The 26,882-nt window shown below is 43.7% G+C and overlaps 1 protein-coding gene across 5 annotated transcripts in view; it reads right to left on the bottom strand.

Annotated features, from left to right (window-relative positions):
* The window catches only part of LOC118395825 (SLIT-ROBO Rho GTPase-activating protein 1-like), a 173,367-nt gene extending 146,892 nt beyond the window's left edge, over positions 1–26,475 (bottom strand). For 2 of the 5 annotated variants that reach the window (XM_035789791.2, XM_035789794.2), the window contains exon 1: positions 25,879–26,472. In XM_035789791.2, coding sequence (XP_035645684.1) covers positions 25,879–25,942 — 64 coding nt within the window. In that variant the 5' untranslated portion in view covers positions 25,943–26,472. Of the gene's footprint in view, positions 1–25,878 lie in introns of all 5 variants that reach the window. The other 3 variants (XM_035789795.2, XM_035789792.2, XM_035789793.2) reach the window with 3 other exon arrangements.
* Between the last annotated feature and the right edge of the window lie 407 nt (positions 26,476–26,882).

Below are 26,882 nucleotides of genomic sequence, written 5' to 3'. Positions count from 1 at the left end.
ATGCTCGCTGACATTTTGCCAAGAGCCCATCTTCAAAGCACCAGCCTAACCTCAATTGAAAGAGCCATAAATAACAGATAGGCACAGATTTCGGAGTTTTACGACCAAAGATGTGCATAGATTTTGAATGGCTGTTTTAAAAAGGCCTATCTGCTAATGACTCAGAATGCTGACGAATCCCAGCAGCCTCACACTGCAGGGAGGAAGGGAGGGAGACCCACCCACCCTGACTGGTGCAACACAAGCCTATACAGACAAAATACTAAGTAGGAAAACTCAATTCCACCTCACCAAATTAAAATGACAACTCAAAAAAAATAAAAAAATCTAACAGAAAAGATTGTAGCACTATAAATCAAGAGGACTTTGCTATGTGGGCACGAAGAGGAGTATCCCCTGATCAAGAAAGCTGATGGTAGTTATGGCCATTCTGGTGGTTTTACCCTCGGGCATGATGGGCAAAAATTTCCTCACAACCAAATCCATAGAGAGATGGCGGAATGACCTTGGGCTTGGAGATGAAACTGTGGTTGGATCCCCTACCTGATAATGGGAAGAGGTTGGTTAATTTGGGTTTACACCTGACATTTGACTGGGTGCGGAGTAGTGTGACAACGCTGTAGGAGTCACTCCCTATAGGAACAATTATACTGTAATGCTTAACATGAGGAAAAAACTAATTCCTTGCTATACTTGTTATAATGCGGTAACAAGGATCTTGTCTGGGCCCTAACTCCTGTAAATAAAATGCATTTCATCTGTGTAGCGTTCATCAAGTGTTGGATTTTTCACTTAAAAGTCTTCATAGGTTTGGTCCATGTGATATTTATTTTCCTGTTCACTCACGTTTCAACTATTTTAGGATGGCCCTACCACGCAGTCTGCAGCCAGCTCAGTCTCACTCCCCCTCAGTCCCAGTCAGCCAAACTATATGGATTTTTCAGCAGGCAACTGTACTGAAAGCTTAGCCGTGAAAAATTAGGAAGTGTAAAAAAGATGAAAGAACCTGCCCCCACAGGGGACCAGAGGCCGGGGAGGCTAACGTAATCTTCCCCTCCTTTTCCAGAGCCTTAATCTGGGGCCAGATCTAAGGAGAGGAAAATGCCTTATACAGCCCTCTTTCCCAGGTAATTACATTGGAAGGCAATGTGGAGGAAGTGACAGAGGGTCACATACTGTTGTCTCATCCTATGACTAGCCCTCAGGGGCTGTTCAATAGCCAGGTCCCACCCGCTTTCCCATGGCAAAGGTCTCTCTGTCTGGGCCAACAATCCTGTTTATCAATACAATCTGTTCAGTTTCTCGTCCCGTTTCCTTTGATCCCTTAAATCAGTAGACCTCTAAGTGACACTAATAGCTAGTTTGGCTTTTCACTTTGTGTTGACATATCCAGGCCTTTGAGATTAATAAATTAAATGATATCAGTTTCCCCAAAGCTCTTAACAGTAAACTGGATCATAAGTCATGCAGGATTCGATAAAGACAGGAAGCCATTTTTTTAAATATTGGGCCACAGCACTAGAGAACCACAAGGCATCTGCCCAGAGTGTGTGTATGAGAAAGAGAGATTGAGAGAAGGAGGGAGGATATCATCTTACAGACCCAGCCCTTTGTTTCTCCACACTATAGAGAGCAGGTCTGTCTGGGCCTTTCTCTGTGAGTCAGTCTCCCTCAGAGCCTTTACTCAATGACGTGGCCCACTCCCTCCTCTACGCTGCGGGCGAGTGTGTGTATTTGTGTATGTATGCATGCCAAAAAGTGTGTGTGTGGCCTCAGACCTCTGCTCACGCATGTGCCACATGCCCAGGTGACCATACATCACCCCTCCTCTGATCCCCCCGTTAAACAGAAGAAATCACAGCACCCTGAGGAAGACTGATTCTTCCTCCAAGCACATCGCCTGATTAAGAAGTAAGACTTCCTCCACACACACGTCCTAATTAAAAAGTAAGACAGATTAGTCGGGTGACACACACACAATGGACAGAGCACTAGTGTTTGCAGGTGAATGCTATTTCACAGTATTCATTCAGTATGCCCATATTGCCAGGAAATTAGTTACCCTTAGTATTTAAGGATAAAGTGTTTTACTTTCAGACATCCTCCACATCCTTCTGTATTGGACTTCCGGCGCCAACAGAGATGGCCGCCTCGCTTCGCGTTCCTAGGAAACTATGCAGTTTTTTGTTTTTTTACGTTTTATTTCTTACATTAGTACCCCAGGTCATCTTAGGTTTCATTACATACAGTCGAGAAGAACTACTGAATATAAGATCAGCGTCAACTCACCATCAGTACGACCAAGAATATGTTTTCCGCGACGCGGATCCTGTGTTCTGCCTTACAAACAGGTCAACGGAATTGATTCCATGCAGCGACCCCAAAAAACGACTTCGTAAAAGAGGGAAACGTAGTGCTCTTCTGGTCAGACTCCGGACACGGGCACATCGTGCACCACTCCCTAGCATTCTTCTTGCCAATGTCCAGTCTCTTGACAACAAGGTTGATGAAATCCGAGCAAGGGTAGCATTCCAGAGGGACATCAGAGACTGTAACGTTCTCTGCTTCACGGAAACATGGCTCACTGGAGAGACGCTATCCGGGGCGGTGCAGCCAACGGGTTTCTCCACGCATCGCGCCGACAGAAACAAACATCTTTCTGGTAAGAAGAGTGGCGGGGGCGTATGCCTCATGACTAACGAGACATGGTGTGATGAAAGAAACATACAGGAACTCAAATCCTTCTGTTCACCTGAATTAGAATTCCTCACAATCAAATGTAGACCGCATTATCTACCAAGAGAATTCTCTTCGATTATAATCACAGCCGTATATATCCCCCCCCAAGCAGACACATCGATGGCTCTGAACGAACTTTATTTAACTCTTTGCAAACTGGAAACCATTTATCCGGAGGCTGCATTCATTGTAGCTGGGGATTTTAACAAAGCTAATCTGAAAACAAGACTCCCTAAATTTTATCAGCATATCGATTGCGCAACCAGGGCTGGTAAAACCTTGGATCATTGTTACTCTGAGTTCCGCGACGCATATAAGGCCCTGCCCCGCCCCCCTTTCGGAAAAGTTGACCACGACTCCATTTTGTTGATCCCTGCCTACAGACAGAAACTTAAACAAGAGGCTCCCACGCTGAGGTCTGTCCAACGCTGGTCCGACCAAGCTGACTCCACACTCCAAGACTGCTTCCATCACGTGGACTGGGACATATTTCGTATTGCGTCAGATAAAAATATTGACGAATACGCTGATTCGGTGTGCGAGTTCATTAGAACGTGCGTTGAAGATGTCGTACCCATAGCAACGATAAAAACATTCCCTAACCAGAAACCGTGGATTGATGGCAGCATTCGCGTGAAACTGAAAGCGCGAACCACTGCTTTTAATCAGGGCAAGGTGTCTGGTAACATGACCGAAAACAAACAGTGCAGCTATTCCCTCCGCAAGGCTATTAAACAAGCTAAGCGTCAGTACAGAGACAAAGTAGAATCTCAATTCAACGGCCCAGACACAAGAGGCATGTGGCAGGGTCTACAGTCAATCACGGACGACAAGAAGAAACCCAGCCCAGTCACGGACCAGGATGTCTTGCTCCCAGGCAGACTAAATAACTTTTTTGCCCGCTTTGAGGACAATACAGTGCCACTGACACGGCCTGCAACGAAAACATGCAGTCTCTCCTTCACTGCAGCCGAGGTGAGTAAGACATTTAAACGTGTTAACCCTCGCAAGGCTGCAGGCCCAGATGGCATCCCCAGCCGCGCCCTCAGAGCATGCGCAGACCAGCTGGCCGGTGTGTTTACGGACATATTCAATCAATCCCTATACCAGTCTGCTGTTCCCACATGCTTCAAGAGGGCCACCATTGTTCCTGTTCCCAAGAAAGCTAAGGTAACTGAGCTAAAACGACTACCGCCCCGTAGCACTCACTTCCGTCATCATGAAGTGCTTTGAGAGACTAGTCAAGGACCATATCACCTCCACCCTACCTGACACCCTAGACCCACTCCAGTTTGTTTACCGCCCAAATAGGTCCACAGACGATGCAATCTCAACCACACTGCACACTGCCCTAACCCACCTGGACAAGAGGAATACCTATGTGAGAATGCTGTTCATCGACTACAGCTCGGCATTCAACACCATAGTACCCTCCAAGCTCGTCATCAAGCTCGAGACCCTGAGTCTCGTGGTAGGCTTGATTACCAACAACGACGAGACGGCCTACAGGGAGGAGGTGAGGGCCCTCGGAGTGTGGTGTCAGGAAAATAACCTCACACTCAACGTCAACAAAACTAAGGAGATGATTGTGGACTTCAGGAAACAGCAGAGGGAACACCCCCCTATCCACATCGATGGAACAGTAGTGGAGAGGGTAGCAAGTTTTAAGTTCCTCGGCATATACATCACAGACAAACTGAATTGGTCCACTCACACTGACAGCGTCGTGAAGAAGGCGCAGCAGCGCCTCTTCAACCTCAGGAGGCTGAAGAAATTTGGCTTATCACCAAAAGCACTCACAAACTTCTACAGATGCACAATCGAGAGCATCCTGGCGGGCTGTATCACCGCCTGGTACGGCAACTGCTCCGCCCTCAACCGTAAGGCTCTCCAGAGGGTAGTGAGGTCTGCACAACGCATCACCGGGGCAAACTACCTGCCCTCCAGGACACCTACACCACCCGATGTTACAGGAAGGCCATAAAGATCATCAAGGACATCAACCACCCGAGCCACTGCCTGTTCACCCCGCTATCATCCAGAAGGCGAGGTCAGTACAGGTGCATCAAAGCTGGGACCGAGAGACTGAAAAACAGCTTCTATCCCAAGGCCATCAGACTGTTAAACAGCCACCACTAACATTGAGTGGCTGCTGCCAACACACTGACATTGACACTGAACCAACTCCAGCCACTTTAATAATGGGAATTGATGGGAAATGATGTAACTATATCACTAGCCACTTTAAACAATGCTACCTTATATAATGTTACTTACCCTACATTATTCATCTCATATGCATACGTATATACTGTACTCTATATCATCGACTGCATCCTTATGTTATACATGTATCACTAGCCACTTTAACTATGCCACTTTGTTTACTTTGTCTACATACTCATCTCATATGTATACACTGTACTCGATACCATCTACTGTATGCTGCCATGTACCATCACTCATTCATATATCCTTATGTACATATTCTTTATCCCCTTACACTGTGTATAAGACAGTAGTTTTGGAATTGTTAGTTAGATTACTTGTTGGTTATCACTGCATTGTCGGAACTAGAAGCACAAGCATTTCGCTACACTCGCATTAACATCTGCTAACCATGTGTATGTGACAAATAAAATGTATTTGATTTTTATTGCATATCTTTGATCTAAATTAGATCACTCCCCAAGCAATCCTTTTGATTAAGCAACTATTAATGTAATTATAAAAATCAGGCTTAAAGGTAGCATTATAATAAGCAATATTGTCAAAAATATCCAATCCCTCTATGATAAAAAATAAATAAAAGAAGCAGTTTATCAAAAAACAGGATGCCCCTTTTACATTCTTCTTGTGTGTCCACTTTGGCTAAAACGATCTTTGCTCTACTTGGGTCAATGACTTAACAGTAACAGAACTGAACAGAACAGCATCAGGCAGGCAGTCTATTTCCAGACCAACGTGAGTTGAAAGACTAACAGGGATTGCTGTGTGCCTGCTGCTAGTGCCCTGCCAGTCTCAATCATTAGAAACATGAGCCTACAGGGACTCACTGTGCTCCACTTTCATTCTAACTTCAAAAAACTCAAAAAGAATGCATGACAAAAATGGGCATTAAACTGCAGTGCATCACCTGCTCCAATCCTTGTGCAATGGTGGCCTGACTTGCTGTAACAATGACATCATAAAAAAGCTGGATGGAAATACCTGATAGCTCAGGCATCTGGTGTGTCTATTACCCCATGAACCGGTAAACTTGGTGGGTTATAAAAATACTAACTGGACATGAGAGAGAAGTAGAGCACTTTCTCATTTATGTCACAGTGGGGTAATCACCTAACCAAATGTAAAAGGAAAGAAGAGGGTGAATATTTCAGTTGCATAGCAACGGGGCCATCTTACAGCCACAGCTGTCAGGGCCAGAGGCTCCACATTACACCCACCAGTAAGGCAGCAGCATGGGACTGGAGGAGCAGGGGTCGAGGGCCAGAGTGCACTGGACAGAGGGGAAACCGCAGGGCCTCAGGGGGGTGGACAGAGGGGGATAGAACAGGGGACCTGGAGTCGTGTTTCGCTCTACTAAGCCTGATCTTTATTCAAGACCCTTTACTTGACCTGTCAGGCCTCTATGCTTTCAAGATGACACCAGCACTGATTGTGTGTGCGCGCGCAGGCATATGCGTGTGTGTGAGAGAGAGAGAGAGTTTTCAGTGTCTGAAAGATAATGTGTGGGTGTGTCTAACTTCAGCATAGGTGGTGACTCAGTGGGGATATTCTACAGATCTGTTTTCTGTCCGTATGCCCCAGGATGATACAGTTGAAACCAGAACGTTTCGTCCTGAACCATTTCATTTTTCTTTCCGTTCCACCCTTTCCAACCAGCAAAATAAAGTTCTGAACCATTTCATTTTTCTTTCCGTTCTGAACCAGTTTGAACCCCACAAAAAGTACCAGTTTATATCATCCCTTTTTAAACCTCTGAAATATACAATTATTATTATTTTTTATTTTTTTACAACATTTAATTACTTCACCAATCAGCGGAGATAGAGCAGCTTGCTGTGGAGCGGGTAAGCCATTTCATCTGTATAGGAAAGAGCTACTCGTATTTTGCTGTAACAGCATGGTTTAATCATAATGAGAAAAAATCAGGTCACAGTATAGGGTGCGAGATGCAACTTAAATTGAGGGTGAGGAGAGAGAGAGGATGGAGGACGCTTGCCTTGAAGAGCTGGGCATCTGGTTATGACATGAATTATCTGAATTAGGCCCACCGAATTATGGAGGAACTTTGAATATCTGAACTTCCAAGTTGGTTTAACGATGGACCAGAGCAAATGTTAACTAACAAGCTTGTGAGTGCAGAGGAGCTGCAAAAATTATAAACAATTAGCTTTTTGTGGTTTATAAATTCAATTTGATTCGTGATAACTATAGTATCCTTATCTAGCATTGAAAAAGTGAATCCCTTCTTCTCTAATTAAACATGTCTCGCTAATTTCTGAATTAAGTTTGTAATGTCATCAGTAGGCTACAGTAATCTATGCTTCAGAGGGGCGAGGTAGGTAGCCTACGCACACCCCTGGCAAAGATTTCCAGCTGGCATACAGCAGACGCTGGAATAGTTCCGTGTTCACGTGCTAGTCGTAACTCTGACATTTCTGACTTGCTAACTAGTTATACACATGCTGCATGTATATACACTGTTGCAACCAATTAGCAAGCCGCACATTTTTGTTTCCAGTTCTGACTAGCACGTGAACACTGCATAAATTTGTGACAGAGTGATGGCTTTGCAAAGGCTCTTGGTTCTCCGGAACACAAAACATTAACCCATTCCCATGCTTTTAATTTAATTATTTTCCAGTTTTGTTCCCATAACCAGTTCCAACCCTTGGTAGAAACTAGTGATGGGGAAAAAGAACTAAATAATTGTTAAAATGGATACAGATGTATATCATAATATTTTTGGACGATATATCTATAACTAGTCGGCTGTACCTGTGCCAAACTCCAATATTTTCATTCAATCTTTTTTTAAATAGTGAGCCAACACTTACTTCCATGACTGATCAAAACAAATGTGGATGCTCTTGTCTCACTGTAGCAGACATATAGTGAGCAATATGTTTGGAACAGCAAATCGCTGTAAAATACTGAGAATTATGAGAATCACAATACGTATCGACACCTAACTATAGTGATAATATCGTGAGGTTCCTAGCAATTCACAGGCCTAGTAGAAACAAGGCTTTCAGGTTGGGAATCACATTGCGATATTTTTTTTCTCACTTTTATTTTTTAATCAGGTAGGCTAGTTGAGAACAAGTTCTCATTTACAACTGCGACCTGGCCAAGATAAAGCAAAGCAGTGCGACACAAACACATAATTACACATGGGATAAACAAATGTACAGTCAATGACACAATAGAAAAGTCTATATACAGTGTGTGCAAATGATGTAAGATTAGGGAGGTAAGGCAATAAATAGGCCGTAGTGGGGAAATAATTACAATTTACAATTAAACACTGGAGTGATAGATGTGCAAGTAGAGTTACTGGGGTGCAAAGGAGAAAAAAAAAGAACAAATTGGGAATGAGGTAGTTGGGTGGGCTATTTACAGATGGGCTGTGTACAGGTGCAATGATCAGTAACCTGCTCTGACAGCTAATGCTGGCAGTCACTGGCAGCAGAGAACTGGAAGGAAAAGCAGCCAAAGTAGAAGTTGTCTTTGGGGATGACCAGTGAAATATACCTGCTGGAGCGTGTGCCACTGGTGGGTGCTCCTATGGTGACCGGTGACCTGAGATAAGGCGGGACTTTACCTAGCAAAGAGTTATAGATGACCTGGAGCCAGTGGGTTTGGCGATGAATATGAAGCGAGGGCCAGCCAACTATTGCATACAGGTCGCAGTGGTGGGTGGTATATGGGGCTTTGGCGACAAAACAGATAACACTGTGATTACTCAGCAAATTGGATGCAGTCTGTGTCTTGGAGGCTATTTTGTAAATGACGGTCGCTGAAGTCAAGGATCGGTAGGATAGTCAGTTTTACTAGTATGTTTGGCAGCATGAGTGAAGATTTAATTTTGGATTGTAGATGCTTACTGTGAGTCTGGAAAGAGAGTTTAGTCTACCCAGAGACCTAAGTATTTGTAGTAATCCACATATTCTAAGTCAGAACCGTCCAGAGTAGTGATGCTAGACGGGCGGGCGGGTGCGGACAGCAATCGGTTGAAGAGCATGCATTTAGTTTTACTTGCATTCAAGAGCAGTTGGAGGCCACGGAAGGAGTGTTGTATGGCATTGAATCTCGTCTGGAAGTTTGCTAACACAGTGTCCAAAGAAAGGCCAGAAGTATACAGAATGGTGTCGTCTGCGTAGAGGTGCATCAAAGAAGCGACATCATTGATGTATACAGAGAAGCGAGTCGGCCCAAGAATTGAACCCTGTGGCACCCCCATAGAGACTGCCAGAGGTCCAGACAACAGGCCCTCCGATTTGACACACTGAACTCCGAGAAGTAGATGCTGAGCCAGGTGAGGTAGTCATTTGAGAAACCAAGGCTGTTAAGTTTGGCGATAAGAATGTCGTGATTGACAGAGACGAAAGCCTTGGCCAGGTCGATGAAGACGGCTGCACAGTACTGTCTTTTATCAATGGCAGTTATGATATCGTTTAGGACCTTAAGCGTGGCTGAGGTGCACCCATAGCCAGCTCGGAAACCAGATTGCATAGCGGAGAAGGTACGGTGGGATTCAAAATGGTCGATTATCTATTTGTTAACTTGGTGCATCCATTCTGTAAATGGATGGAATAGTGCAGACTCGTGACAAATATACTATGTATGGAAAGCCAGACGGGTCATTACATTGAGACCTAAGCACATTTACGCCCATGATCTCAACATTATGACCCCTTTGGTTTTCCACAAAATGAATGTCCCATTTCTTCAGCAGTTATCATTGTGACATAATTGCAGACTGAGGACAAATTCTGTCCAAGAAGCCCTGAAATAGACTGCAGGCGGAGGGAAGGAGAGAGCAGAGACGTTGCATTAAACATAGTGAAGACCAAAAGGAAGGCCACACCCTTGAAGAACCCCTTGTCCATGCGTGATCGCTGGCAGCAGGAACACAATAAGGAATATGGCGCACAGCTCTCAATTTCCTAAATGGGCCTTAGAACAGAGCACCCATCACAGCCGTGGCAGGAAATGTACCCATGTCTCCAGTACAGGAGTTCACAAGACCAGCCTGGTGCTCCTGACTCAGACAGCCAGCCCTCCTTCAGACCTTCACACAGGCCCAAGCCCTCTCCTCTGTCTCCTGCTTCCTACAACAGCCCTTTCATGTGTGGGTGATAAGCCATGGGAGACCATGGGGAAACTCTTCACTATTTCCGATACTACTCCAAAATGTTCCCAGCTTGGGCAAGAACGAGGTGGCAGTGGCCACAAGCCAGTTGAACCATTTTGTGTCTCCACAGTTATGAAACAGCATTGTATTTTTCCATAACTAAAGGACAGAGGGTTGCTCCTTTTGGCTCCAGGCTATAATAAAATCAGGTTTAGAGGATACAAAGGAGACGAGGCCTCTGGCTGACATTTCATTGACTGCTGCTTTTTAAAGAGCAGCTTCCCCCTCTCGTCTCCTCACGGTGGTCCCGGACGTCAGTTTGAGGCTGCCTTCGCTGAAGTGGTGGCCTTTAGCTATTGATTACGGTGACAGTCAGCTCTAAGCCTCCTTTCCCGCAGGTTAAGAGGTTAAGGTAGAAGGGGGATGTGGGGGACAAGAGGGGCAATTCCACAGTAAAAGAATGATGCTGAGAAATCAGCTTTTTCACTTTAAAATGTCAATCAAAAAACAATTATCGCTAAGTTAAAGAAAACATACAACTCTAAAAACACATTTACTTGAAGAACAGTGCATATGCAAAGTTTGGTAACAGAATGACGGTTTGTGCTGTTGGTGCATTCATTCTGTTACCAAACTTTGCATCTGCTTCTTGTAAAGCAATCAGTGGAAATTGTTAAAAGTCATCCGTGTGCATAGATTGTATGGTTTGTTTAACTTTGCCATCATTGGTTTTTGTTTGGAACACATTTTAAAGCAAGAAATCTCAGCATCACTCTGTTACGATGGAAATTCCCAGATTCAAAGGATCAGTCAACATACAGTACCAGTCAAATGTTTGAACACCTACTCATTAGTTTTTCATTTTTTTAAACTATTTTCTACATTGTAGAATAATAGTGAAGACATCAAAACAATGAAATAACACATGGAATCATGTATTAATTAAATTTGAGATTCTTCAAAGTAGCCACCCTTTGCCTTGATGACAGCTTTACACACTCTTAGAGAATGCCAAACCAGCTTCATGCGGTAGTCACCTGGAATGCATTTCAATTAACAGGTGTGCCTTGTTCCAAGTGAATGTGAAACTTCTATGCTTCTTATAGCATTTGAGCCAATCAGTTGTGTTGACAAGGTAGGGGTGGTATACAGAAGATAGCCCTATTTGGTAACAGACCAAGTCCATATTATGGCAAGAACAGCTCAAATAAGCAAAGAGAAATGACAGTCCATCATTACTTTATGACATGAAGGTCAGTCAATATGGAACATTTCAAGAACTTTGAAAGTTTCTTCAAGTGCAGTCGCAAAAACAATTAAGAACTATGATGAAAGTGGCTCTCATGAGGACCACCACAAAGAAAGACCCAGAGTTAACTCTGCTGCAGAGGATAAGTTCATTAGTTACCAGACTCAGAAATTTGCCTATGATAAAATTAAAAGAAGCAGTTTATCAAAAAACTGTGAATGCCCCTTTTACATTCTTCTTGTGTGTCCACTTTGGCTAAAACTCTTTGCTCTGCTTGGGTCAATGACTTAACAGTAACAGAACTGAACAGAACAGCATCAGGCAGGCAGTCTATTTCCAGACAAACGTGAGTTGAAAGACTAACAGGGATTGCTGTGTGCCTGCTGCTAGTGCCCTGCCAGTCTCAATCATTAGAAACATGAGCCTACAGGGACTCACTGTGCTCCACTTTCATTCTAACTTTTTTTTTAAAGAAACCAAAAATATTTTGTACGAATTCACCTGGTCAGTCTGTCATGGAAAGAGAGGAAGGTGTTCCAAATGTTTTGTACACTCTGTGTATAATATGGGAACAGGGTGCTATATGGAATGCAGACAGGGAAACCATAGGGAACACACAAAACCAGAGAAAGTAAGCTTAGTTTTTGGCTGCATCTTTACAGTGGACACGATTGAGTCTTACATATAGAGCCTTACATATTGGATAACACTGATGGATAGCACTGTGTACATCAGTAACATTAGACAGTAAGGACACAAGGAGGTTTGGCCAAACAGCCATGATATAGAAGACAAAATGTCAGGAAATATTGAGCGAAATAATCACTCATCATAAAAAAAAGGCCACAATGTTTGGTTAGACACTGAAGAGAGTGATATTAGTTTACCTGATTTGGAGATGAACGAACCCCATTTGTCAACGAGAAGGCATCGTCATCATCATGTCATCACTGTGACAGATTAAACAGTCTCCTCTCTGAATACATCTATAATGCATGGGATGACTTCATGACTCAATAGTGTACATGCCTTGGTAATGAAGTGGTTTCAGTACAGTGTCATTATGTTACCTTTCTTATGCACTTACAGTACCAACAATGTAGCTCATGTTTATAATGCATCTAGGGCCAGTTTCCCAGACAAAGATTAAGACTAATCCTGGACTAAGAGATATTCCACATTGAAATAGCCTCTTATTTTAGCCCAGGACTAGCCTTAATCTGTGTCTGGTTAACCGGCCCCTAGAGGAAACCCAAGTGCTGAAATGGTTGTGTCTTTTAAAACAGGGAAGAAGTGGGGAGACTTGGGGAGATTTGTTGAGGACATGTAGCTGTAGCCTGATTTCTTCCCAGAGGTCTGTTACAGGACAAGCCGGGTACCTGAGCCGAGCAACAACAGCTTGTGGACCCATTGCTGTGGTCACTCTGGCTTTAAAAATAGAAAGGAGGAAGCCAAAGTGGCAGATGTCACATTGTTTAAGCAAATGGAGGAAATAGAGGGGACTGGGACTGGCTGCCTTAGCCTGCCTTGTAGGATGTTTACACTTGTCTTAAAGAGAGCCTCCACCACAAAACACATAAACAGCTTACCTCCACACAAGAAATTAGTTTGCTAAACACGAACACAGATTAAAAAGACTCGGAAACTGTGAGACAGAGGCGATGACCTGAACCGTCTAATTCCTAGTCTGACCTCATCCGTCTGTCTGCCCATTCACCCAAAAGATTTACACCCAACTCGCCCAACAGACAGGCTGTTGGTCTGTTTGTATGTCCATTTGCCCATGCGTCCCAAATAGTTACACCCAACTCAGCTGCAGACAGCAGCCTCGCCCAACAGACAGGCTAGGGATCTGTCTGTCCTTCCATCTGTCGGTTCTCTCAAGAGGTTCAAAGGAATGGAGTGGCTGCCAGGCAGGGTGGGTGAAATCCCACCAGCCTCGCCCAACAGACAGGCTAGGGATCTGTCTGTCCTTCCATCTGTCGGTTCTCTCAGGAGGTTCAAAGGAATGGAGTGGCTGCCAGGCAGGGTGGGTGAAATCCCACTAGCCTCGCCCAACAGACAGGCTAGGGATCTGTCTGTCCTTCCATCTGTCGGTTCTCTCAGGAGGTTCAAAGGAATGGAGTGGCTGCCAGGCAGGGTGGGTGAAATCCCACTAGCCTCGCCCAACAGACAGGCTAGGGATCTGTCTGTCCTTCCATCTGTCGGTTCTCTCAGGAGGTTCAAAGGAATGGAGTGGCTGCCAGGCAGGGTGGGTGAAATCCCACCAGCCTCGCCCAACAGACAGGCTAGGGATCTGTCTGTCCTTCCATCTGTCGGTTCTCTCAGGAGGTTCAAAGGAATGGAGTGGCTGCCAGGCAGGGTGGGTGAAATCCCACCAGCCTCGCCCAACAGACAGGCTAGGGATCTGTCTGTCCTTCCATCTGTCGGTTCTCTCAGGAGGTTCAAAGGAATGGAGTGGCTGCCAGGCAGGGTGGGTGAAATCCCACCAGCCTCGGCCAACAGACAGGCTAGGGATCTGTCTGTCCTTCCATCTGTCGGTTCTCTCAGGAGGTTCAAAGGAATGGAGTGGCTGCCAGGCAGGGTGGGTGAAATCCCACCAGCCTCGCCCAACAGACAGGCTAGGGATCTGTCTGTCCTTCCATCTGTCGGTTCTCTCAGGAGGTTCAAAGGAATGGAGTGGCTGCCAGGCAGGGTGGGTGAAATCCCACCAGCCTTGCTCAACAGCGTGGTCCAATTTCATTAACGCCGCATATCTCATATCAGCACTGATGCAGAGCAGCTCCACGCAGTCAAATCATGATTCCCATCCAGCAAATGACCGGGCTCTCCGATGAGGTCTGGTCTAAACCAGACATCCCACTCCATGGCGAACACCACAAGCAGAGAGAGAGAGAGGGGGAGAGAAACAGTGCCAGCCTCAAACTCTGCAAGAGGAATGGTCTCTTCATTCATATATCCCTTCCATGATTTATTTCATCCACTCTTTTGTAGAGAAGTGTAGTGAATATATAATGTGTGGCTTGCATTTACTGGGTTATGGAGTAGAATGGAATTCAAATAACCAGTGTCCGTTACAGACGAAGACAAAAGGGTTCCTTTTCTTTCATCGGTTGCCCCTGCATCAGTGCCACTTGAGTTACAGTTTTATTGTTTTGGGATGGGGTCGAGCTCAGGGTTGGGCATGGGAGGAGGCTGCACTGTTGTCCTGATGGCTTTTGTGGACTGAGTGAAAAGCACAGCAGGGGGAGGTTTATTCAAACGGCAGAAAGAGCGAGTGACCACAGATGGTGCAGTCAATAACCTACCGCCCACACCCATCTCCATACCACCAGGGGTGAAGACAGCAAAGCACACAAGCAAGGCAGCACACCTCAGCACAAAGCAGAGGGGGCTGGCGAGACAGATGGTAGGTGTATGAGTGTGGTAATTGTAAGACAACGTCCTGTAGGAAGTGAGAATTCCATTAATCCCAATCTTTATTAATACCTCCGAGTCATTAGTGAGCACACTGAGCTTAAACAGGGGTAGGGGTTGAGCACTGTTAACAGGTTCCCTGTTACTGTTAATAATATCTGTTTCAAATCAACACAAAAAGCAGCCAACTTTAAAACTCACATTTTTTGCCACCTTTTCTTTATATTGCCGGTAAAAAACCTGTACTTTTGTCTGCCAAGCGAGGTAGTCATGAATGTGGTAAAGTTATGTCTGTGACTTAGTATAAAATGTAGCCGTAATGCTGAAGCGGCATTGGCACGCACTACGCTCTTGATGGTTGCTGGACAGCTCCCGTTACTAGGCTGTTACCATCCTTGTGGCAGTTCTAAACTTTGCGAGGCAGGTCACTTCACCCATCATGTCGCATAGCCCACCACGATGCATGACCTGTTTTCTTAACCAGAGCTGGATGGATCCATAAAGAATAACCGTGGGAATGAATATCCCTGAATGACGAAAATATGGGCTAATGCAATTGAAGTCATGTAGCAAATTGTTGCTTACCGAAACTCCCACAGCAGGGCTGGCATTATAAAAAATAGAAATATTGACATTTTATTTGACCAGAGATGCGGACCAATCTCAAAGAAAGCATCTGAGCGAGCGAAAAAGCACCCCTCAGCATCAGATAGATTGTCTACAAATACTGAGACAGTGTGGACCAAACGAGTATGGTGCGTCATTCTATTTCTGTCCAGACAGCATCAGATACATGGGCTACATACAGTGGGGCAAACAAGTATTTAGTCAGCCACCAATTGTGCAAGTTCTTCCACTTAAAAAAGATGAGGCCTGTAATTTTCATCATAGGTACACTTCAACTATGACAGACAAAATTTGAAAAAATCCAGAAAATCACAAGATTTTTTAGGAATTTATTTGTAAATTATGGTGGAAAATAATTATTTGGTCAATAACAAAAGTTTCTCAACACTTTGTTATATACCCTTTGTTGGCAATGACAGAGGGCAAACGTTTTCTGTAAGTCTTCACACACTGTTGCTGGTATTTTGGCCCATTCCTCCATGCAGATCTCCTCTAGAGCAGTGATGTTTTGGGGCTGTTGCTGGGCAACACAGACTTTCAACTCCCTCCAAAGATTTTCTATGGGGTTGAGATCTGGAGACTGGCTAGGCCACTCCAGGACCCTGAACTGCTTCTTACGAAGCCACTCCTTCATTGCCCGGGTGGTGTGTTTGGGATCATTGTCATGCTGAAAGACCCAGCCATGTTTCATCTTCAATGCCCTTGCTGATGGAAGGAGGTTTTCACTCAAAATCTCACGATACATGGCCCCATTCATTCTTTCCTTTACACAGATCAGTCATCCTGGTCCCTCTGCAGAAAAACAGCCCCAAAGCATGATGTTTCCACCCCCATGCTTCACAGTAGGTATGGTGTTCTTTGGATGCAACTCAGCATTCTTTGTCCTCCAAACACAACGAGTTGAGTTTTTACCAAAACGTTATATTTTGGTTTCATCTGACCATTCTCCCAATCTTCTTCTGGATCATCCAAATGCTCTCTAACAAACTTCAGACGGGCCTGGACATGTACTGGCTTAAGCAGGGGGACACGTCTGGCACTGCAGGATTTGAGTCCCTGGTGGCGTAGTGTGTTACTGATGGTAGGCTTTGTTACTTTGGTCCCAGCTCTCTGCAGGTCATTCACTAAGTCCCCCCGTGTGATTCTGGGATTTTGGTGCTTCTTGTTCCGACAATGCAGTAATAACCAACGAGTAATCTAACTAACAATTCCAAAACTACTACCTTATACACACAAGTGTAAAGGGATAAAGAATATGTACATAAAGATATGAATGAGTGATGGTACAGAGCGGCATAGGCAAGATGCAGTAGATGGTATCGAGTACAGTATATACATATGAGATGTGTATGTAAACAAAGTGGCTAGTGATACATGTATTACATAAAGATGCAGTAGATGATATAGAGTACAGTATATACGTAGACATATGAGATGAATAATGTAGGGTATGTAAATATTATATTAAGTAGCATTGTTTAAAGTGGCTAGTGATATATTTTACATCAATTCCCATTATTAAAGTGGCTGGAGTTGAGTCAGTGTGTTGCAGCAGCCACTCAATGTTAGTGGTGGCTGTTTAACAGTCTGATGGCCTTGAGATTGAAAAACAGCTTCTGTCTCTCGGTCCCAGCTTTGATGCACCTGTACTGACCTTGCCTTCTGGATGATAGCGGGGTGAACAGGCAGTGGCTCGGGTGGTTGTTGTCCTTGATGATCTTTATGTCCTTCCTGTGACATCGGGTGGTGTAGGTGTCCTGGAGGGCAGGTAGTTTGCCCCCGGTGATGCGTTGTGCAGACCTCACTACCCTCTGGAGAGCCTTACGGTTGTGGGCGGAGCAGTTGCCGTACCAGGCGGTGATACAGCCTGACAGGATGCTCTCGATTGTGCATCTGTAGAAGTTTGTGAGTGCTTTTGGTGACAAGCCGAATTTCTTCAGCCTCCTGAAGTTGTAGAGGCGCTGCTGCGCCTTCTTCACGATGCTGTCTGTGTGGGTGGACCAATTCAGTTTGTCTGTGATGTGTATGCAGAGGAACTTAAAACTTACTATCCTCTCCACTACTGTCCCGTCGACGTGGATAGGGGGGTGCTCCCTCTGCTGTTTCCTGAAGTCCACAATCATCTCCTTAGTTTTGTTGACGTTGAGTGTGAGGTTATTTTCCTGACACCACACTCCGAGGGCCCTCGCCTCCTCCCTGTAGGCCGTCTCGTCGTTGTTGGTAATCAAGCCTACCACTGTTGTGTCGTCCGCAAACTTGATGATTGAGTTGGAGGCGTGCGTGGCCACGCAGTCGTGGCTGAACAGGGAGTACAGGAGAGGGCTCAGAACGCACCCTTGTGGGGCCCCAGTGTTGAGGATCAGCGGGGTGGAGATGTTGTTACCTACCCTCACCACCTGAAAATAGCTGTGCAGCGACGCTCCCCATCCAACCTGACAGAGCTTGAGAGAATCTGCAGAGAAGAATTGGAGAAACTCCCAAAATACAGGTGTGCCAAGCTCGTAGCGTCATACCCAAGAAGACTTGAGACTGTAATCTCTGCAAAAGATGCTTCAACAAAGTACTGAGTAAAGGGTCTGAATACTTATATAAAATGTGTGTGTGTGTTTAAAATGTGTTCAAAAACAAAATTGCAACAAGTTCTAAAAACCTGTTTTGCTTTGTCATTATGGGGTATCATGTGTAGATTGATGAGGGGGAAAAAAACAATTTATTACATTTTAGAATAAGGCTGTAACAAAACAAAATGTGTAAAAAGTTAAGGGGTCTGTGTCCATATGGCAGAGCTGGGGTTAGTTTTACTTCAGATTTTGTGATTAACTACGTAACAAAAATTGAGAAACTAAAACATTATTGAAACTGTTCCAGGAAAATTAGCATATAGAAATAAATCAGAACTGTCACATTGATTGGTCAAAACAGTAGGATAAGTTGTAAGCTTCCCCAAACTTGAAACTCACAAGCTGCCTATGGTCTTTACTAGAACACCTGTAAAAAAAAGTTGAACACCCGAGCACATATAGGAGGTCCTGTGAAAAAATAATAACGTGCCAGCCTATGATCAAAGACCCTTCCAACTGATTAGTTCTAGCGCCGGCCCTGTCCCAAAATCATCCAAGCATTATATTACATTTGAAGCAATACCTGTGTGTGGTCAACTATGATCATTTAATCACCGTTTTGACTGGGACAGCACAATCACGCTGCTTTGAAACAAGCATTTGGACTAGTCTTGATAAATCAGTCAGATTTTTGTTTTCACTGAATATCAGTTTGGATATTGGTTAGGCTACAATTAGGCTGAGGAAATTTTAGCTAAATTGATGTGAGAGCTGCTCATGATTAGTGTAGTGGATTATGTTGCTCTTCACCGGTTTAGTAGCCTACTCCAGTCAAAAGCCTGTGACTTGTCTGATAATCAATGGGATTTTGTTTCACTGAATCTCCGTCTGTATAGGCCATTTTCTTCATCGTCTCTGGCTGGGAAAATAAGTGGAGGTGTAGCTCATCTGTCACTGATCAGAAACATTTAGCATCCAATAATGTGCAGCCTATAATATAGTCAAACTCAAAATATGCTATTATTTTGAAAATTCATTTTAGTGTTTCTTAGGAACTGCCTAAAATTAGTAATGGACTTTTGTGATGGTGTATTTTAAATGGATTTATTCAAAAAGACCACTCACATCGGCCCACCCCTACTCCCTCTCGTCAACTTGACGGCATGTGCACAGGATTATATATCTGCTACAACACAATCATACCCTTCAACCTTTCCTTCAAGGAAATACTGTTTTACAGCCTCACAAAACAGATTATCTGCAAAAATCATTAGGTCATAACCAACTTATTTCATAGTGTCAACAGAGCACAAGCCTTGAGCACTATAGTAGCACACAAAAGACTACAATAAATCTGCTACTCTCTAGCTGTTCAATTTTTCACCATTGTCTGTCACTTCAACCAGAATGCAATCACACAGACCACAGAGTTTGAATGTCTCATAACCTTCTACATGATGACACCTTTTAGTGTATTCCTGAATGAAGATGCTGAGGAAGAACAGCTGCCTGCCCATAAACGGCTCGCTGGTATCACCCAGCAGCCTCGTGGGCACAGTTAGATTGATTATATTGTTCATAAAACCACTGCTATTACATGCTCCAAGGCATCGCCATAAAATCAACTGATCAAAGGAAGGCTGACACATGATTTGTATTGTGATCTCACAAGTATCATGAAAATCTCTGTTGAGGGCATTGGGTCTATTACATAATGTAGGAAACAGCTGGCAACTAAAAAGTACTTCCAGGTTGCCCATTTGGGAAAAAAAGGTCATGACCTTGGTTAGTATTTTTTTCCCCCCATTGGGATGGACAGTAAAAAAAAAGGAATGAAAAACAGGATATCCTAGACTAGTCAAGACTTTAGGAAACTAGTAGGCAGAGCAGACAGAAAACAGACAGCTTCCCATGTTTTCAACATTCTGAGCAAGATTTTGGCCAAGGGATCCGTGAAATAAGTTGAGAGGTAATATGATGTAATTTTATTACTCTACAATTGATGTTCTTAACCATGGGCAACATGGGCCTGGGAGACTCACAGAGATATTGGTATCAACAGTACTCTACCAACTTTCATTTTAATACATAAATGCACTGTAATTTTAGCTATAAACTGCAAAGTCCTTTCTGCCACATAGAAAAATGCAAGATATTAGCTTTAAACCCACAACAAATATCTGCCACAATAATATATATATATATATACACACACACTACTCAAAAAAAATAAAGGGAACACTTAAACAACACAATGTAACTCCAAGTCAATCACACTTCTGTGAAATCAAACTGTCCACTTAGGAAGCAACACTGATTGACAATAAATTTCACATGCTGTTGTGCAAATGGAATAGACAACATGTAGAAATTATAGACAATTAGCAAGACACCTCCAATAAAGAAGTGGTTCTGCAGGTGGGGACAACAGACCACTTCTCAGTTCCTATGATTCCTGGCTGATGTTTTGGTCATTTTTGAATGCTGCCGGTGCTTTCACTCTAGTGGTAGCATGAGACGGAGTCTACAACCCACACAAGTGGCTCAGGTAGTGCAGCTCATCCAGGATGGCACATCAATGCGAGCTGTGGCAAGAAGGTTTGCTGTGTCCGTCAGCGTAGTGTCCAGAGCATGGAGGCGCTACCAGGAGACAGGCCAGTACATCAGGAGACATGGAGGAGGCCGTAGGAGGGCAACAACCCAGCAGCAGGACAGCTACCTCCGCCTTTGTGCAAGGAGGAGCAGGAGGTGCACTGCCAGAGCCCTGCAAAATGACCTCCAGCATGCCACAAATGTGCATGTGTCTGCTTAAACGGTCAGAAACAGACTCCATGAGAGTGGTATGAGGGCCCGGCATCCACAGGTGGGGGTTGTGCTTACAGCCCAACACCGTGCAGGACGTTTGGCATTTGCCAGAGAACACAAAGATTGGCAAATTCACCACTTGTGCCCTGTGCTCTTCACAGATGAAAGCAGGTTCACACTGAGCACGTGACAGAGTCTGGAGACGCCATGGAGAACGTTCTGCTGCCTGCAACATCCTCCAGCATGACCGGTTTGGCGGTGGGTCAGTCATGGTGTGGGGTGGCATTTCTTTGGGGGAACGCACAGCCCTCCATGTGCTCACCAGAGGTAGCCTGACTGCCATTAGGTACCGAGATGAGATCCTCAGACTCCTTGTGAGACCATATGCTGGTGCGGTTGGCCCTGGGTTCCTCCTAATGCAAGACAATGCTAGACCTCATGTACTGGAGTGTGTTAGCAGTTCCTGCAAGAGGAAGGCATTGATGCTATGGACTGGCCCGCCAGTTCCCTAGACCTGAATCTAATTGAGCACATCTGGGACATCATGTCTCGCTCCATCCACCAACGCCACGTTGCACCACAGACTGTCCAGGAGTTGGCAGATGCTTTAGTCCAGGTCTGGGAAGAGATCCCTCAGGAGACCATCCGCCATCTCATCAGGAGCATCCCCAGGCGTTGTAGGGAGGTCATACAAGCACGTGGAGGCCACACACACTACTGAGCCTCATTTTGACTTGTTTTAAGGACATTACATCAAAGTTGGATCAGCCTGTAGTGTGGTTTTCCACTTTAATTTTGAGTGTGACTCCAGATCCAGACCTCCATGGGTTGATAAATTTGATTTACATTGATAATTTGTGTGATTGTTGTCAGCACATTCAACTATGTAAAGAAAAACGTATTTAATAAGAATATTTCATTCATTCAGATCTAGGATGTGTTATTTTAGTGTTCCCTTTATTTTTTTGAGCAGTGTATATAAAGTTGAATTCCTGGGGATTAGATTTGTCCAGCCATGCACTGCCGAAGTCAAAGTAATACTCCTTGTATGCTATTATTATCATCATCATCATCTCACTCAAGTTGTGTTCTGATTATGTTCTGGTCCCTGATGAATTTGCCATCACAAAAGGGGTCCCTGGCCCCAAAAAGTTTGAGAACCCCTGCTCTACAAGACTATTTGGATAATGTACTGTAAAGAGAAAGTCTCAATGTTGGTTTTGGTAATGCAAAATGGTGGTGTCAGCACAACGAGTCACAATTACTGCTGGGAATCATGTCTAAATAAAGAGCAGGCAGCTTTAGTGTACATGGCTTTCTGGATCCCCATCTTACATTGGGAAATCGCCCAACAGACACTACTGTCTCACCAGTTATTCAGAGTACTGGCAGCATTAGGCCTATGTTCTGATTGCTCAAAGTAGTAGAAGTAAAATTGTAAAAACATTGAGCTATTAATCATGAACTTACACCATTTATTTTCTTCCAATATACTCGTATGCCAGATTCTGCTCAATTCTGCCTAAACAAAACATGAATCTAGTACCGCAAGTAAACAAAACATGAATCCAAGTAGACAAGTAGCGTAAACACAATATAAATGTATTTTGCCACAAAACAAATTATATTAAAACATAACTAGATCAACATGGACAATGATGTGTGCCCTCACCCATTGAAACTTAATGAAGACCAGTGATACTAGCAAGAGCAGTGTGCGGGTTTCTTTTTTCTCATCTACCCCCACCCATTGCCTTGCATACATATGGACAACAGTCCCAGCCATTCTCACCTTCAATGCCGAGGGGTGAGCCTCTTATTTCAAAGGCAGTGGGGAAGACCACAGGGGCATCCTTTATGATGGTTTGGGACAGGACCCCGGTCAGCAACTTGTGGGGGGGAAGGGCCGACAGGCACAACCAGGCCACGGAGAGCATGCCATCTCTAGACATCAAACCAACAAGAGGGGCCTCTGGGGCCAAGAGAGAACAGACAGGGGAAAGTTGTTGTTCTCTGTTCAGCTGGTCACAGGGACAGGATGACAGATGAAGTCTCATTTCACCCACACCCCTCAACTGGCTTAAATACTAATGAACTATCCATCATTTAATGATAAAACATAATATATAGGCCTAAAGGTTCCCGAGTGGCGCAGCGGTCTAAGGCACTGCATATCAGTGCAAGAGGCATCACTACCGACCCTGGTTTGATTACAGGCTGTATCATAACCGGCCGTGATTGGGAGTCCCATAGGGCGGCACACAATTGGTCCAGCGTCATCCGGGTTAGGGTTTGGCCGGGGTAGGCCATCGTTGTAAATAAGAATTTGTTCTTGACTGAATTGCCTAGTTAAATAAAAGGTCAAATAAAATTCAAATAAAAAAAACATGATGTTCAGTTTAGAGTTGTAGATTCCTGTAATATCACCTATGAATAATTTCCTCTAACCTTGAATGCAAAATAACTTCAACTTAAATTCCATTTGGTGGGGAAGGATAAAAAAGCTTCTCCTGGAAGATGCTTAAGAAATGAATGTCAGTTGAATGACAGATTAGGCTCTGATTGAAAACACTGCCAGCCAGCCAAGAGAGACTGCCAAAGCCAGACAGCAAAGAACTAGAGAGGATGAAATATGAGGATAAACTATTGACTTGAATAATAATAATCACTCTTAGCTTTTCTCCATACAGCTCTCAGAAGTTGTCAGTAGAAAGAGTAGGAAATGCTTTATATTTATTTTTAAGTAGAATCACTGGAGTTGGTGTCAGGCATAACTGTCAGATGGACAATGATGGTGGTTGCACTGCCAGTTGATAGGACAGTGGAGGTTGAGAAGGTCCTCTAAAACAACTATTTGTCAAAATAAAGCATACCAGTCCTCATCTTCCAAAAGAGAGGCTGCGAGGCTGGGAACTAGCACATCAAACATATTCCTCTCATTTCCTCTGGGGTTGCTTGAGGTTCTGCTCCTTGAGTAATCAATGTCTGTACAAAACTTGCCTCCGGCTTCAGATATATGCTTTGGCAAATAGAGACACCCGTTAAAAGATGCTACAAAACTGGAGTGCCAAAAATATTTCAGAACCTTGGGTTTACAATGAATGGAGAATGTTGTGTTTTTAGTAAGTATTTTACAAATACAACTCATGACTTATGTCTGCAACACCAAAGGTATTTGTGTGTAAAATTAGATAGTGACAGCTTTAGCAGAGTTTGGAACAGCACAACAGCATTAATCTCAAGGGTCAAGATTATGTTGAATAAAAGAGCCAAGGAATTTGTACAAATCAAGAGGCTGGGAGTAGCGACTGATGGCAATCTTCCCTGAACATTAGATTATTTTTAAATCCAAGTATAGCCACTTTCAGCTCTTCACACAGACTAGCCTATGGACAAATGATAAGGGAGATATCACATGCTTCCCCTTATTTGCAAATGACACTGACAATCACATTATATACTTTTACTTCATGCTGCCTACCACTATTCATGAAAAACAGAAAGGCTATATAGGATGAATATCCAACAAATCTAAGGTAAATAGTCTGGAACATACAGTTTTTACACAGCGTATACAAAAGTTAAAGATTTGCAATGCAAAGAGGACAGCAAGGTATGCAGATAAAAGGACATTGCCAATATCATGGAACTACTCATGGGGTAAATCAATCTTTCAAAAAAAGTCATATGGGGAAAACTATGACTATCTATTGAGGCCAAATAACTCAACTTCAAAACCAACAGAGTGAGATCAAGGCTGATCCACCATAGAGTAACAGGTTGTGTCGGTGTGCTATATTCAGACCTCTGTTCCCCAAGAGGAATGCTCCAGTTGTATCAGCTGTGTTATTATTACCCCATTTGGCTCGCTTTGCATGACAAACGGGAGGTTCCGCACCCACAGTGTCCCTTATGACTGTGCATCACCCTTCCAATACAGCTGAAAGGCCTTAGTCATCACAAGCGAAGGGGCTATACACATTCCTCGCAAATGAGAGCTTCTGCTCAAGTGTACACAATCTGGTAATTCCTCAAGCAGCATTGCGCCCTCTCTCGTCCCCCCCCAGCCCTCTCTCTGGGTTTAAGGTTTGCTATGGAGACGTGAATAGGTGGTATGTCAGAGCTCCCAACAGCTCTGGAGAACGCAGTTCCTTGGCCAGGGCCAAGTCCCCATGGTTACCACAGAGCAGCAGTAACTGCCCCTTTTCTGTGTACATTTGTCTGGAAAAAAAGCCTCTTGTATGTTTGCAGGGGGCTTGGAGAGTGAAAAAGTTGGGAAATTAATGTTAATGGCCCCAAGCCAAGTATCAAAAGAAGCACCTGTATAAATTATGTATAAGCACCAGGTTTTATTGTTTGCGTTTGCTATTTTGAGACCCAGGCTAGTTTGAGGTGACAAGAACACTACAAAGCAGAGCCATTTAAATCAGAACGTTCTGTTAAAAAGGATTAGGACACGCCTAAAATAAGATGTGGCTACCTTTACAGACCTGGGCTGCAGACAATGCCTGATGAAGGTATATTTGAAACAAGTCATACAAAACACAAGGAAGGCAAATGAAGTGAACCCAAATTAAAGGATAGAGCATTTGACAACAGTGGGAATGAAAGGGAACAGAGTACGCCTGACAAATTGAGAGCTTGATAGTATAAGGTTCTATCTGCAAAGATAATTCTGAAATAATTGGCTTTCATTGGTTTGAATGGTGTCAGAAATTGTTATATTTTATTATTATGAATTTAACATCATTTGGGGTATTTAGAGTACTATATAGTACTATTCTGTTCAATATTCTGTCAATAACTCAATGTTGACAAATGCAGTTAGTCCCAAACGCTTAAAATGTTAATCTTTCAAACAAAATATATCTTTCTATCTACTGGTAAATAGGTCTCTCAAACTGGTATATAATATTGGACACAAACACAGAATATAACAGTTTGTTAGAGTCTTCTTTAGTAGCCCAATCATATTGTTGATCTCTCATCAGTGAGTCTGGCAAAAGCTTTACGGAGCACAGGGTCAGCCAGGCTATATATCTCATACTCTTGAGTTTAGACAAAGCTCCCATAATGGGGCTAAAAATCTAAGCAGGCGAAATGTAAAACAAATTTACCTTTAACTTGACTCTCGTAATCAGCAATGATTTCTTTATCCTTTTTGAACTTTGTATTAGACATTTTCGGGTCGATTCAGAGTGGTTAGGAAATTCAACTATTAAAAGGCTAGTCTTGCTGCACGCCTATAACACCCGAAGCATCACACAGATTGCGTAGTTTTCCCCTACCAAACAACAATTTGTAGCCACGAAAACTCGGCGCCAACTTTAAAATTAGATTTATTCCCTTGTAAAGTAGCTATTCAACAAAACGTTTAGTCCATTGTTCTCCTTATACACGAGTAGTCCTAGAAAAGGAGGCCAACACGAAATCCTGATATCAATCAATGAAATCACTGATAACTGCTGGCAATGCCAGGCAGTGCGGAGATGTCGCGTCGATGCAACTGCATAACCTTTAATAATCGGATAAATAGAAATCTTCAATGTGGTGAGAGGCGCGCGGTTTTATTGCACGCGGCACCAAGGTAGTACACGGCAACTGTACGTCACGTGTCTTATATATATATCGTCCTTTTGGTGCTCTCTAGTTTCCCGGGTCCCACACTTCCCATTTGCTTCGTTTTCCCAGACAAAACAGACTGCAGCACAGCTGCCACAGACTCCGTGTGGAAATGGGAGGGATCGAAGAGGAATAGAGGAAACAAGAGATGGATTGACATGATTTGTATCTAACCAGTAGTGCCAATTATGTTTTCGGGCTAATTTCAGTGAAATTCCTGCTGGATTTTCCCCAGCCATGTATGATCCACATACGCCCCAAGGCAGTGTTGATATTATAAACACGCCTGTAAAATTGTATCAAAGTTGCATCAGTGACATTGGAATGATTATACAAAGTAACTGCTACCAGTGTTACAATGTTTCCATTGGTTAAATAGCCTTGGGGGTTTCTACACTTAAAAATGACTGTAAGAAAGAATCAATATATTCAACACAATATTTTAGTTTTAATTCTTTATATTAGAAGTTATCCATCTATCCTCACTGTGCTGTGTGGC

Source organism: Oncorhynchus keta, chromosome 17, assembly GCF_023373465.1.
Source record: "Oncorhynchus keta strain PuntledgeMale-10-30-2019 chromosome 17, Oket_V2, whole genome shotgun sequence".
NCBI lineage: Eukaryota > Metazoa > Chordata > Actinopteri > Salmoniformes > Salmonidae > Oncorhynchus > Oncorhynchus keta.
The sequence above is the reverse complement of the archived record's forward strand: the minus strand, read 5'-3'. Positions and strand labels throughout refer to the sequence as shown.